The sequence below is a fragment of the Vipera berus genome, assembly GCF_964194415.1.
Source record: "Vipera berus genome assembly, chromosome: 14".
Taxonomy (NCBI): domain Eukaryota; kingdom Metazoa; phylum Chordata; class Lepidosauria; order Squamata; family Viperidae; genus Vipera; species Vipera berus.
Genome location: NC_138217.1, coordinates 8,436,003 through 8,450,109, shown reverse-complemented (window position 1 = coordinate 8,450,109; position 14,107 = coordinate 8,436,003). Strand labels below are relative to the sequence as shown.

The 14,107-nt window shown below is 40.1% G+C and overlaps 1 protein-coding gene across 1 annotated transcript; it reads left to right on the top strand.

Moving 5' to 3' along the window:
- CDC45 (cell division cycle 45) lies at positions 1 to 13,835 on the top strand (the record flags this gene model as incomplete). Its single annotated transcript, XM_081338818.1, has 18 exons — positions 1 to 51; positions 1,005 to 1,064; positions 1,911 to 2,003; positions 2,363 to 2,500; positions 2,821 to 2,955; positions 3,663 to 3,718; positions 3,812 to 3,860; positions 4,495 to 4,556; positions 6,472 to 6,522; positions 6,764 to 6,883; positions 7,943 to 8,074; positions 8,689 to 8,787; positions 9,026 to 9,187; positions 9,431 to 9,569; positions 10,270 to 10,353; positions 11,763 to 11,881; positions 12,120 to 12,196; positions 13,577 to 13,835. 18 exons carry the CDS (start codon positions 1 to 3, stop codon positions 13,639 to 13,641), a joined length of 1,692 nt encoding a protein of 563 aa, XP_081194944.1. The 3' UTR covers positions 13,642 to 13,835.
- Between the last annotated feature and the right edge of the window lie 272 nt (positions 13,836 to 14,107).

Below are 14,107 nucleotides of genomic sequence, written 5' to 3'. Positions count from 1 at the left end.
ATGTTCCTGACAGACTTTCGGAAGGAGTTTTACGAGGTGGTCGTGAGCCAGGTGAGGGGGCTTGAAGCCCCTCGGGACTCAGCAGGAGGAGGAGGAGGAGGAGGAGGCGGCTGAGGAGCATGGGGCTTGTCATCCGCAGCGTTGACATCCCCCTCAATGGGCCTACCCGATCTGGCTGTTGTGCAAGCCAACCCTGCTGAGGGGGGGGAGAGGAGCGGAGTGGAGTTGGTCCTGGACAGATGGCTGAGGGTTTTCCCTTTCAATGCTGAAAGAGCCGGAGTCGTGGCTGGGGAGAGTGGGCGTTGTAGTCCAGCTTGGGTATTGTAGTGCGGCTTGGGGTGTTGTAAATCCACCTTTGTGCCTAGAGACTGGCTGGTTGCAGGGTTGGGACGAGGCAGATGGACGTGGGCAGAGCCCAGGGATTTGTTTGGGGGGTTGGGGGATGGAGTGGTGGTGGGGAGGAAAAGTGGCTGGGGAGGATGAGTTCTTGTACTCCACCAGTCAAAAAAGCTTTGCATCAGCGGGCTGATCTGCTGGGGCTTCTTGTATCGGCCTCCTCTGCCAGGGTTGTGGAGCTGGGCCTGGTTTTTGTGTGTGTGTGTGTGCGTGTTTCCCTTTCAGGGTTTTGGGGACTGGTGGCTGGGGAGGATGGGTATTGCATTCCAGCACGTAAGGGCTTTGCATCTGGGGGCTTATCTGGTGGGGCTGTTGAACAGGCCTCCTCTGCCAGGGTTATGGAGCTTGGCCCGGTGTGTGTGTGTGTGTGTGTTTCCCTTTCAGGGGCTGGGGAGGATAGACATTGTAGTGCCTTGGGGTTAGAGCATGGCCAATGAGATCCCAATGGATGGGCCCAAACTCTGAAATGGGAGACAACTTTTCAGAACTGGCTTTGTGGAAGTAAGCAAAGCCCTCGAAATTGAGCAGATTGGGAGCTGCTGCTCCTAACTAGGGAAGGGAGAAAAACCAACTGGTAGTTGCTAACTAACATTTGTATTTTCTTATAGCGGGTGCTGCTTCTGGTGGCTTCAGACGTAGATGCGTTATGTGCTTGTAAAATCCTCCAAGTAAGTCCGCCCTTCGAGTATTTTGGAGCGTACAAGGGACAAAATGTTGTGCGGTGGGGTAAAAGAACTGTAAAATAAGCATGCAATGAATATTTCCAAATAAATGAATGTACTGTCAGTATCCTTCTTGCAAGGCAATTAGGGACAATGGCCCAAGGGTGAGGTAATTGAGGGAGTTCAACTTATTTTCTTAAAAATGCATTATTTTTAGTTACAATTACCTCCAAATATATCCCAGATCTTTCCTATAGCAAATGCTCTCAGGATGCTCTGGTAATGATAAATCAATTAGGACCCAGATTGTTGGGGGCAATTAAGCTGACTTTGTAATAATGCCGCTTGGGGTGTGTGTGAAAGCCCTAATAAGCAGGCATATACATAGAATGAAGGCTACTGCTAAGCTTGTAAGCCGCCCTGAGTCTTCGGAGAAATGGAATTAAAATAAATAAATAAATAAATGGAATTAAAATAAATAAATAAATAAATACAATTAGTATAGAGTCATTAGATATAAGTTGGATGGCAAATACAATTTACATATATATATATAAATAAAATATCAGTGGAACAACTTTACAGGAAGAGAGAAAAAAATCGTCCTTCCATGATTTTGATGATTTCCATGATAAAATGCCAACTTCCTTCCAGCCTATAAATCATTTGTTATCTTAAATACAGTAAAAATGCAAACTTAGAGTGTTAAACAAGATGAGCAATTAACAAAGCTCTACAATTGTAGCTTGTTTGTCTTTAAATATAATTGATATACGTACAGTTGCTCAAAAAACTTGCTTGGATGCTGCTATTGCTATACAGTATTCATCTTTGCTCTTCATTTTTCTTCAGGCTTTATTTCAGTGTGATCATGTGCAATATACATTAGTCCCAGTATCTGGATGGCAAGAACTGGAAACAGCATTTCTAGAACATAAGGATCAGGTAAAGAAAAAATAATAAGTGGGACATATATAAAATACAAAGAAGGGGAATGGAATACAATCTCTCTCTCTTGAACCTACTGTACATTATCTACATTTTGATTAGAAAATCCTATTATCCTAAATGGAGCTTACTCCCAAATAGAATTTTTTAAATTGTGATTTTTTTTATAATGGCAATTTTTAAAGTTTTCTTGAGGGAAAAATCATTGATATCTAGTCCTAAGAGTTTAGCTACTTTGAAGATAGATAGATAGAGATATATATAGATATAGAGATAGAGATATATGTACACATGCACATATTACACAGCCTTTCATGCAGATTTATTTCCACAACCTATTTTGCTTTTATTTACAGTTCAAATACTTTGTGTTCTTAAACTGCGGTGCCAACATTGACCTGCTGGAAATCCTTCAACCCGAAGACGATACTCTGTTCTTTGTTTGCGATACTCATAGACCTATCAATGTAGTGAATGTTTACAATGAGACGCAAGTAAGTTCCCTTTTTTTTTCTTTTTGAGAAAAAATGTTGATATCATAAATGAGGCCCAGTTTCCTGGGGTTTCTTCTTGTAATATTATGCCCACTACAGGATTGTGGGAAGTTTTCATTTGTGGATCCTGTGCTATTATGACAGTCGTGCAACTGGAGGAAAGGTGGAGATGAAATTTTGTAGTACAAGCTTTAAATTTAGTATGATGTAAAGTATTTTACTGTGTGATCTAAAATTTTCCATAATCTATAATCTTTACTTTTTGTCTTTCGCCAAGGTCATTACTGGGTTTTACAGTTGCTTTATTTAAATTTTACTAGGTCAAACTCTTGGTCAAGCAAGACGATGACCTCGAGATTCCTGCCTACGATGACATTTTCCGGGAGGAAGAAGAGGATTCTGGGAATGAAAGCGATGGATCAGAGCCTGCAGGAAAACGGAGACGATTTGAAGAGGTTAGGTTTGAGTGAGTTAAAATTGGCATTTTAAAAGAAAGTCATATTTATAAATATATTAGTGTAATTTAACATTGACTGTACTAAGTAAAAGAAGATACATCAAAGTATATGAGCCTCTTTCAGGGAGTAAAAAGTGTTTTGTTTTTAAATTCCTTTGTTTTGGTTCGTGGCTATCTTATCATTTGAAACTAACTCAAGTTGTAATCCTTTTAAGGAATGTGGTTTTTTTTAAGTTAAAATGTTCTTTTGTCAAATGTTACACTGTTGTCAACTGTAACATCGAATCGATTATTTTTAGGATATTTTGCCTAGGCATTGATCTAAACCAAGGCAGCAGCTAATGATTCCAATAACATTTTGAAAGTATTTCAGTCTGGAATCTTTTCAGAATATTACATTCATGTTTGTTTCTTTCCAAAATCAAAGCAAATCATAAATTTTGGATTTTTTACTCACTAAGCGAACTGTTGTAAGTCGACAACTATCTGTACTTTATCACTTTTCCTTTTTTCCTTTTTTTTTTTTTTTTTGGTCATCAAGTTTTTGACACCTTGCTAGGCGACTGGTGGTACTCGGATGTTGCCATATCCTAAGAGTGGCACAATGGGTGAAAAGGTTGAAAAGCCCTGGACTAGATGACCTCCGAGGTCCCTTCCAGCTCTGTTCTGATTGATTGATCATTCTTTATCCTAATCTCTGCATAGGAAGTGGTAGAAAGAACAATGAAAAGACGCGAAAGAAGAGAGTGGGAGGCCCGCAGGTATGTGAGTCAAGCTTATCTGCTTGCTGGATCTTTCAATTTATAGCAGAAAAGACTGTTGGTGATATATTTTTTCTCCCCCTTTTTATTTAGGCAAGAAATTCTTTTTGACTACGAGCAGTACGAATATCACGGGACATCAGTACGTATTGAATCTCATCTTCACAGTCCGATTCATTACTTTTTCAAGCGAAGGAGTTATTGCATGTCTTCATTTCTAGAAAGCTAACCTAAAGGTTTCATACGCTTATCTTCTGTAGAAATCCACCTGGTTTTTGAACAGCTCCTGTACGGGTAGTCCTCAACTTACAACAGCTCATTTAGTGACCGTTCAAAGTGAATGATGACCATTTTGCACACTAACGACCGTTGCAGCCTCCTCCTCCCCCCCCCCCCCCGTGGTCACGTGATCTTCTTTTGTGACCGTCTGATCAGCAAAGTCAGTGGAGAAGCCGGGTTAACTTAACAGCCGGGTTACTAACTTAAGAACTGCAGTGATTCACTTAACAAGTGTGGCAAGAAAGGTCATATAACAGGCAAAATTCACTTAACAACCGTCTCACTTAGAGTCCTAAATTTTGATCACTTGACCATGCGGACGCTGCAGTTGATATAAGTGTGAAGAACGGTCATAAGCCCCATTTTTCAGTGTAACTTTGAGCGGTCGCTAAACGGACTGTTGTAAGCCGAGGACTACCCGTATCCCTGAAAAGGGATTTGCTTTCTTGACGGTTCCAAACCACTTCTATTTAACACTGATCACTTCCCCTTTGCAGTCTGCCATGATGATGTTTGATTTGGCATGGGTCATGTCCAAAGACCTGAACGACATGCTGTGGTAAGTAGTCTTGTTTGTGAGATTGCTAATTTGAAGTTCAAAGTTCCTCCCCCTCCCTCTTTCTTGAAAAATGGATTGTTCCACTGAAGAAAAACAACACTAAAGTTGTAAGGTTGTCCTCCTCGTGGGCACAATAAACAATTCTAGCTACAGCATCCTAATAGTCCTTCACTCACAATTACAACTGGAATTGACCAGAATTGCCATTGCTACACAGGCTGGTTGTAAAGAGAGTCGCATCTGATTTGTGACTATTTTTTTTAATTATTATTACCACGGCTGTTGAATGAATCACTGCGGCTCTTAAGTGAATCATACTGTCTTTAAGCAAATCCACCTTCCCTGTCGACTTTGCTTGTCGGAAGCCAGCTGAGAAAGTTGTAAATGGAGATCACATCGCCCCATTTGGCCACAACGGTCATAAATACAAGCACCTGGATTTTGATCACGTGACTCGGGATGCTGCAATGGTCATAACTGTAACAACCGGTCATTGGTTTCTCTCTTTCAGTGTCTTGTAACTTCAGACAGTCACTCAGCAAATGATTATAAGTTGAGGACGCGCATTAATATACCCTCATGCAAACACTTTGCATACAAAATGTTTCAGCTTCCGCCCTTAGAATTTTCGAAGAACAGACATTAAAAAAATGTGGGAGTGATTCTTCAATTAGAAGAACAAAATAACGGTATAAAGCAGTGATGGCGAACCTTTTAGAGACCGAGTGCCCAAACTGCAACCCAAAACCCACTTATGTATCTTCGGGTGCTAGGTGGGCGTGGCCAATTGGGTGGGTGTGGCTGCGGCAGACTGGGTGGGACTAAAAAGTTCAATCAATTCCAACTTTGCGAGATCTTTTTTTTCCTGTGAAAAGTTGAAATTGATTGATTGAACTTTTTTTTTTTTTTGCACACAGCAGCGGAAGCCTAAAGCGAAAAGGTTTTATAAAACCCAGCTGAAGGCCTAGGACTGGGGCGATGGTGTGCATGCCCACAGTGTGCCACCTGTGGCACGGGTGCCATAGGTTCGCCACCAGGGGTATAAAATAACTGCTCAACTAGATAAGGGAGGCCGTTGATTTGTGGCTATGACTTTTTATTTTATTTTTTTATTTTAATTCCATTTATATCCCGCCCTTCTCCGAAGACTCAGGGCTGCTTACAAGCTTAGCAGTAGCCTTCATTCTATGTATATGCCTGCTTATTAGGGCTTTCACACACACCCCCAAGCGGCATTATTACAAAGTCAGCTTAATTGCCCCCAACAATCTGGGTCCTCATTTTACCTACCTCGGAAGGATGGAAGGCTGAGTCAACCTTGAGCCTGGTGGGACTCGAACCTGCACTAATTGCAGGCAGCCGGTGTTACTTAAGGAGGCATTAGCCCACTGCGCCACCAAGGCTCTGACTTGGATGTCAGTGAACCTATTTTGAAATCGTTTCAACTTCTTGAGAAATCCCTTCATAGTTTTTGGCCACTATATCGGTCGTCCTCGGCTTACAGCCGCAATTGAGCCCAAAATGTCTGTTGCTAAGTGAGATATTTCTTAAGCGAGCTTGGCCCCATTTTATGACTTTTCTTGCCACCGTTGTCAAGTGAATCACTGCAGTTGATGAGTTAGTAACCTGGTTGTTAAGTGAATCTGGCTTCCCCAAGGCTTGTCAGAAGGTCATAAAAAGTGACCACATGGCCCCGGGACGCTGCAGCGGTCATAAGTGTGAACCAGTTGCCAAGCAGCTGAATTTTGATCACAGGATCGTGGGGATGCTGCAAAAGTCATACGTGTGAAAAACAGTCCTAAGTCGCTTTGTTTAGTGCCGTTGTAACTGAACGGTCAGTAAATGAACTGTTGTAAGTCAAGGACTAAAAGGCAATCTGTGCAAGTCTCAATTCGTTGTTGTTGTTTTTTTTAAGGTGGGCTGTTGTTGGACTAACAGACCAGTGGATCCAAGATAGGATCACTCAGTAAGTGAAAATTTGATGCCTCCTTTAAATCATTTGCTCCTCCCATATATGTCATGGTGTTTCTTGAGCCCAGAATTTGTTTGGTATGGGACCTAAATCTTTCCCAAATGAACTCTTTCCTAACTTTGTCTCAGAAAACCTTTTCATTTCCTGAGCTTCGATGTCAAAAAAAGAGGCAAGGCAGCTACCATTCCCCATCATCAATCAATAACATTTTGCCTTTATTTTTCTTTAATGGAAGAATGAAGTATGTGACGGACGTCGGGACTCTCCAGCGTCACGTCACCCGGCATAATCATCGCAATGGGGATGAAGACAACTCTCTCTCTATCGACTGCATGAGGATCGCCTTCGAATACGAGTATCCTTCCAAGGGTGACGGAAATTGTTCAGGACTTCAGCTTGACACAAATGGAATGGTCACGGTGAAATCATTGGCTCAGATCAGTCCTGATGGGGGCCACTTCTCCCAGCCCCAATCCTTGCAACTTTTGAGCGTGTGAGCTTCTGTCTTTCTGTCCACCTTTTCCCTGGCATTCCAGTTTCCAAATCTAGTCCTATTTTTAAGCAGTATTTGACAGAGAGTCACTTGATTCCAACTTTGATGCTAATTGGAGCTTAGAGAGCCGAGATAACAGAAGAATAGAATAGAATAGAATAGAATAGAATAGAATAGAATAGAATAGAATAGAATAGAATAGAATAGAATAGAATAGAATAGAATAGAATATGGAATGGAATAGAATATGGAATGGAATGGAATGGAATAGAAATGGAATGGAATGGAACAGAATGGAATGGAATGGAACGGAATATAGAATAGAATATGGAATGGAATAGAATAGACTAGAGTAGAGTAGACTAGACTAGAATAGAATATGGAATGGAATAAAATAGAATATGGAATAGACTAGAGTAGAATAGAATAGAATTACAGGATAGAAAATAGAATAGAATTACAGGATAGAATATCTTTATTGTCATTGTGTAACACAACAAAATTAAGTGTTCTTGGTGCTTCTGCTTTCCAAAAAAATGAGATGGAGAGAAGGCGCAAATTAGTGCATCGCTAATCATACCATAGAGCAGCAAATTATGAGCAAAAATGGATTGTGGTTCAGAATATTTCAAAGGGAGGCCAGAAAAAGAATATGTTCCAATGCTTTCCGAAAGGCCTTCAATAACCCCGTGCATTTCTGCTTTAATTTCCACATCAGAAATATTTGGGGGGGGGGGAGACACCTAAGATTTGTTCATGAGGCTATAATAATTTTAGAAGCATAATATAAAACCTTGATTAATCTGCATAAGCCAACCTAGTCAACATTTATGGAGAAGAAAATAGAAGAGGTGAAATAAGCATTGCTAGCCCAAATCACACTTATTCCTCCTTATTCTTCCTAATTCTTGATGGCCTTAGCTTATGCCTCGCTCTTTATCAGCACTGGTCTCTCTACGAAAGTCTGCGCAATACTTGTTACACATCTGCCAGCTTCAAGCTTTGGTCTGTTCAAGGCCAGAAGAGACTGCAAGAATTCCTGGCTGACATGGGGTAAGTTAATCAAGAGAGCTGGGTATTGAAAAGAAGAAAAGAAAAAAAAAACAGCAAATCAGGATGATTAGGAAATCCTTAAAATGGCCATGGATGGTAATTTTGAAGGAATTAAAGAGTATGGGTAGCATAGTCCGTAATCCTGGAGTAGGGGGGTGTCCTTGGCAACTTTAAGACTGGTGGACGTCAACTCCTCATGGCTGGCTGAGGAATTCTGGGAGTTGGAAGTTCACCAGTCTTGAAGTTGCCAAGTTTGAAGGCCCCGTGTAACCAGAGTTGAACCAAGTTGCTAAGCAAAGTCAGCTTGCTATCACTTGGTTGTCCAGAGTCTCTGTTTTTTTCACAACCTCTTACCTGCAGAAGATTCAAACCCAACATTTCCGGAGCAATTAGGAAGAAAACCCCTGACATTTTGCAAAAACCCTACCAACTGGTCAGTACCAGGTCAGTGATTTGAATCTGAGTAAAATAGTTTCCAATATTCGATAAAAGGCACCATTATCAGAAGCTAGCAATACTTAGCGGATAAGCAGGAAGAGATTGGCAGTGTCTTAGTTCCGTGTGTCAGATGTTCCTTCCCACATACTTAATTCCTTAATTTCATTTTCTCTAAGGTTGCCTTTAAAGCAAGTCAAACAGAAATTTCATTCCATGGACATGTCCCTGAAAGAGAATCTTCGGGAAATGATTGAAGAATCTGGAAATAAGTTTGGGTAAGATACTTTTTTTTTAATGACACAGAATTCTGAACTGATTTTCTCATATTTGTAAAAAAAAAGTATGGGCCATCTTGCCTCATTTTGTATCTCTGGATGGCTTACAATCATATAAGATAAAAATTGTATAAGCTAAAAGACAGACGTTAATACAAAAAGCCAAACTCTACGGCTTGTCCCAAGTGTGCTTGTTAAGTTGTTTGAACATTTCCAGTGATTCCCCTTTATTTTTCAGGATGAAGGATCTGAGAGTGCAAACCTTCAGCGTCCATTTTGGTTTTAAAAATAAATTTTTAGCCAGTGATGTTGTGTATGCCACGGCAGCGTTAATGGAGAACATGGAAAAGGAAGAGAGCAGAACTGATAATTTTATCAAGGCTTTGGATAGTCTTTCCAGGTAATATACATTTTTCCCTCTTGTAACCCTAGCATAGGTTGAAGAAGCCAGGTAGATGCACCTCAAGTTACCCACCTCTACTGCCACCCATTGATACCAAGAAGTTGTAGATCTATTATCCAGTTAACAAGCTACCAATATTTGTCACCGATGTGCCTCTGCATTAAGAACATTTCCTAAAAATATTATGAATTACTTTCCTTCTGGGTAAAAGCAATGTCTTCATTTTGTTTCTCCTTCCAGGGGTAATCTTGGCGAGTTGCTTCAAGGACTGGAGCTGGCCAAAAAGCAGCTGTGCGCCATCCAGGAGACGGTGGCCAGCTGCATCTGCACCAATCTTGTCATCAACCAGGGACCGTTCCTGTACTGCTACCTCATGGAGGTGAACATGGTCTTGCTGCACTCACTCATCTATCTATATCTATATCTATCTATCTGTCATCTATCCATCAAGTATCCATCATCTATCTATCTATACTCAATCTATTTACTATCTATCTACACTCTATTTATCTATCATCTGTTATCTATCCATCATCTATCTTCTCTATATAATCAATCTACTGTCTGTCTGTCTATCTATCTATCTATCTATCTATATCTATCTATCTATCTATCTATCTATCTATCTATCTATCTATCTATCTCTAATCTATATCTATCATCTCTCTAATTAATCTATCTATCATCTTTCTCTAATCTGTATCATCTTTCTAATTAATCTCTATCTGTATCTACCATCTTTATCTATCTATCATGTCATCTGTCCATCATCTATCTATATCTATACTCAATCTATTTACTATCTATCTACACTCTATTTATCATCTGTTATCTATCCATCATCTATCTTCTCTGTCTATATAATCAATCTACTGTCTGTCTGTCTATCATCTATCTATCTATCATGTCATATATCCATCATCTATCTATATCTATACTCAATCTATTTACTATCTATCTACACTATTTATCATCTGTTATCTATCCATCCTCTATCTCCTCTCAATCTACTGTCTGTCTGTCTATCCATTGTTCTATCCAGCAATCCACTTACCTAGTTATAAATATTTCTTTTTCAGGGTACGCCAGATGTGAAACTATTCTCCAGGCCAATATCCTTATGTCTGCTCACCAAGTGCCTGCTTAGATCTTTTGTTTCTTCTGTAAGTGACCTATTAATTTACAATGCATCCGCCATTCATGGGCTTTATTTTGAAACATGACATTTAAGCCATCTTAACCAAAAAAAACCAATGCCCTGAACAAGGCCCAAACTAGATATGACTCACACGCCACAAAGTTTGCTTTAAAAATAGCATCGGTGCTTTTCTTAACACAAACACACATACACAATGTTTTGAAAAGATGAATTTTCCTCGAGATTGCCTAAGGATTGGGTGAAAAACTAAAAAGTCACATGCTTCCTGCCTCATGTGGTTTCTGTAATCCATCCCACGAAAGCCTTAAAATAAAATATGCTCATTAACATATATGGGGGTTTTTTTTAACATCCTGCCTGGTTTGGCCCCTAGTTAACTTATTCAGCTCTTTAAAATAAGCATGAAAAACAAACAAGGAAGAAAAATGCAGGATGGCCTTTAGTTCTAAATATTACATGTTAGAGAGCATTGGATTCTCAGGTGAAGTGACATTGGAAACCTAAAAGTAGTACCTTGCAAAACAAAATGTTCAGAGGGGGAAGGGAATGATGACGTGATGATGTCATGAGATGCAAATAGCATGAATCAGATGTGATGATTTCTGTCTGCCCCCTTTGTGCAGTTGTGTACATGTCATTTTGCTGTTGTCACAGTTGTTACAAATAGCAGTACATCTGAATACGAGTAGTCCTTGATTTACGACCACCATTCAGCCCAAAATTTATGAGAAATTGGTTCAGTGAGTTTTGCCCTGCTTTACAACTTGGCTTGTCAGAAGGTCGCAAAAAGGGGATCACGTGACACCACAACTGTTATAAATATGAACCAGTTGTCAATCATCTGAATATAAATCATGTGGCCATGGAGATGCTGCAACGGTCATAAGTGTGAAAAAGGGTCATAAGTGTGAAAAAAGGGTCATAAGTCACTTTTTTTAAGTGCTGTCGTAATTTCGAACGGTCACTAAATGAGTTGTAAGTTTGAGGACTATCTATATATCATTTTCTATCCATCATCCACTATAATCTGGTGCTCACCTTACTTGGATAAGTATTGTGGGTGGCCTCTTAAAAGCATTTTAATCTTGTACCAAACTATTTTTATTGTTGGGAGGTATGCCCATCTCCATTTTAAAAGCAAGGGAGATAAAAACCTGAAATTTAACAGTGCAACAAGCAACGTATGCAGGCTGAGACGGCAATGCGTGGAAGCAAAGTCTGTTTGAGATGCTTAAAAGTTGCCCTTTGTTTTTATCTGCAATCTTCCTCAGATAGCTTTAATCCTCAAATTAGTCCTTTGTCTGTACTTCAAACAAAACCAGCACCCCAAACCCAGGATTTTGGTCTTAGGATTCTTCTGCCTTTGAACTTTGTCTAACCAAGACCCCTTTTCTGATATATTTTTTTGTTTAGACCAGAAACAAGCGCTGCAAACTGCTCCCCATGGTTATGGCAGCCCCCATGAATCTCGACCAAGGGACAGTGATCATGGTTGGGACCCCACCTCACACGGAAAGCTCCGACAAGAAAAAGTAAGGGTTTTGCTTGCTGATTCCTTTAACTTAGGAGGGTCTCTTTGATCTCAAATTCTTCAGTCATGTTGAAGATAGGCCTGTGAAGAGCATCTGTTTCAGTGACTGAATGGAACTTCTGGAATGTTGTGGGATCTAGCATGGAGAGCAAATAAGAAGTGGCGAGTGAGATCAGAAACCTGGGGCGTGTAGTTGCAAGCATCTCACCAAGACGTGTTTTTCTTTCTTTCTTTCGTAGCTTTTTTGGGAGAGCGTTTGAAAAAGCTGCCGAAAACACCAATTCTCGGACTTTACACAACCATTTTGACATGTCTAGTGAGTAAAATTCATTGGGGCTTTCTTGTACAGAGCACATAATATTTACATATATTTTCCCCTATATAGGATGATACACGAAGCGCACGATGATAAAACTGGAGGCTGACATGTGGTGCCTCCCTGTATTCATAAATCAGCTGCTAAGGTTTGGCCAGTGTGACTTACTACACATTGCTAGCTAAGGACATTCTGCTAGTCCCCAACCTACGGCCACAATTGAGCCCAAAATTTCTGTTGCTAAGCAAGACAGTTAAGTGAGATTTGCCCCATTTTACGACCTTTCTTGCAGTTGATTCACGACCCTTGTAAAGTTAGGAACACATTTATAAGTGCCTTGGTGGAGCAGTGGGCTAATGCCTCCTTAACTAACACCAGCTGCCTGCAATTAGTGCAGGTTCGCATCCCACCAGACTCAAGGTTGACTCAGCCTTCCATCCTTCCGAGGTAGGTAAAATGAGGACCCAGATTGTTGGGGGCAATTAAGCTGACTTTGTAATAATGCCGCTTGGGGTGTGTGTGAAAGCCCTAATAAGCAGGCATATGCATAGAATGAAGGCTACTGCTAAGCTTGTAAGCCGCCCTGAGTCTTCGGAGAAGGGCGGGATATAAATGGAATTAAAATAAAAAATAAATAAAATAAATAAATAAGGTGAACCTGGCTTCCCCATTCACTTTACTTGTCAGAAGGTCACAAAAGGGGATCATAGAGATGAGCCAGTTGCCAAGCATCTGAATTTTGATCATGTGACCGTGGGGATGCTACTACGGTCGTAAGTGTGAAAACTGGTCATAAGTCACTTTTTCCTTTTTAAAGGTAACATCCAAGTTTCTCTCCCACCAGAGATGTTTAAATATTTTAATTTCTGTTTCTACCGAAAGCTTTCGTGCTTACCTGCATATCGGTTGGTGACCAGAAGGCCATCAATTGCTTAGCTGCAGGCATGAAAACAATACAGCTTAGTGTTTATCAGGCTAAATGAATTTGCATAAGCTGCTTTAAATTCTGAATTGATTTTTAAGAGCATAGAGGGGTATTAGGCTGTTGATTATTAAGTCAGAGATCTGAAGTTTCCTTTAAAATATCTCTGGAGATTCTCAGTCATCCAGGTCATGGTTGTCCCAAAGGTGCTTTTTCAAAAGGCTAGTGGACATTGTTTTTCCTCGTTTCCACTTCTCCAAGAAGCTGCTTCGGTTCTGACTGAATGGTGGAGGATATAATATAAATCCATCCTCCACATTCAGTCAGGAAGCTTCTTGGATGAGAAGCGAAACGTCTTCAAGGAAAAACAAAGTCCAGTTGCCTTTTGAAAAAAAGCACCTTTAGAATATGCACTCATGATAATTGTCCCTCTGACGTTATTTCCTTTATTATTTTAGTAATTGAATTGAAAATGGAAGACCGGAGCAAATTTCTCGATGCCCTTATTGCTCTTTTATCCTAATGGTAAGCTCTTGAAGAATGTTGGTTGTTTCTCCCAAACTCCGGGAAATTTTTTTACCATGTTTCACATTGTGGCATTGGCCAGATTTGGAAAGATATTCTTGGTAGAAGGGAGCCAAGGCCTTACCATCCGCGTGTTTTATTTTGTACATATAAATCTGTAAATACTTTGTGTCTACCGGAACCTTGTCTAGATTTTATGTAAGCCTGTTTTAAAACACTTTAAGAGTTTTAAAAGTGTATCCAGTGCCAGTTGGTGCTTGGAAAATTGTAATCAAATAAATTTTTAAATTTTATATCTTGTTCGATGTCGAACCCTTTCTTATCTAAAGTCCAATAACATATCATTATCAATACATTAAAAATAATTACATAGCAAAAGTTTGCTTTTAATGTGGCTTCTGCACGTATTGGTATTTGTTGAAAGACACGATAAAGCACTAAATATTTCCTTACTCAACTGGCTG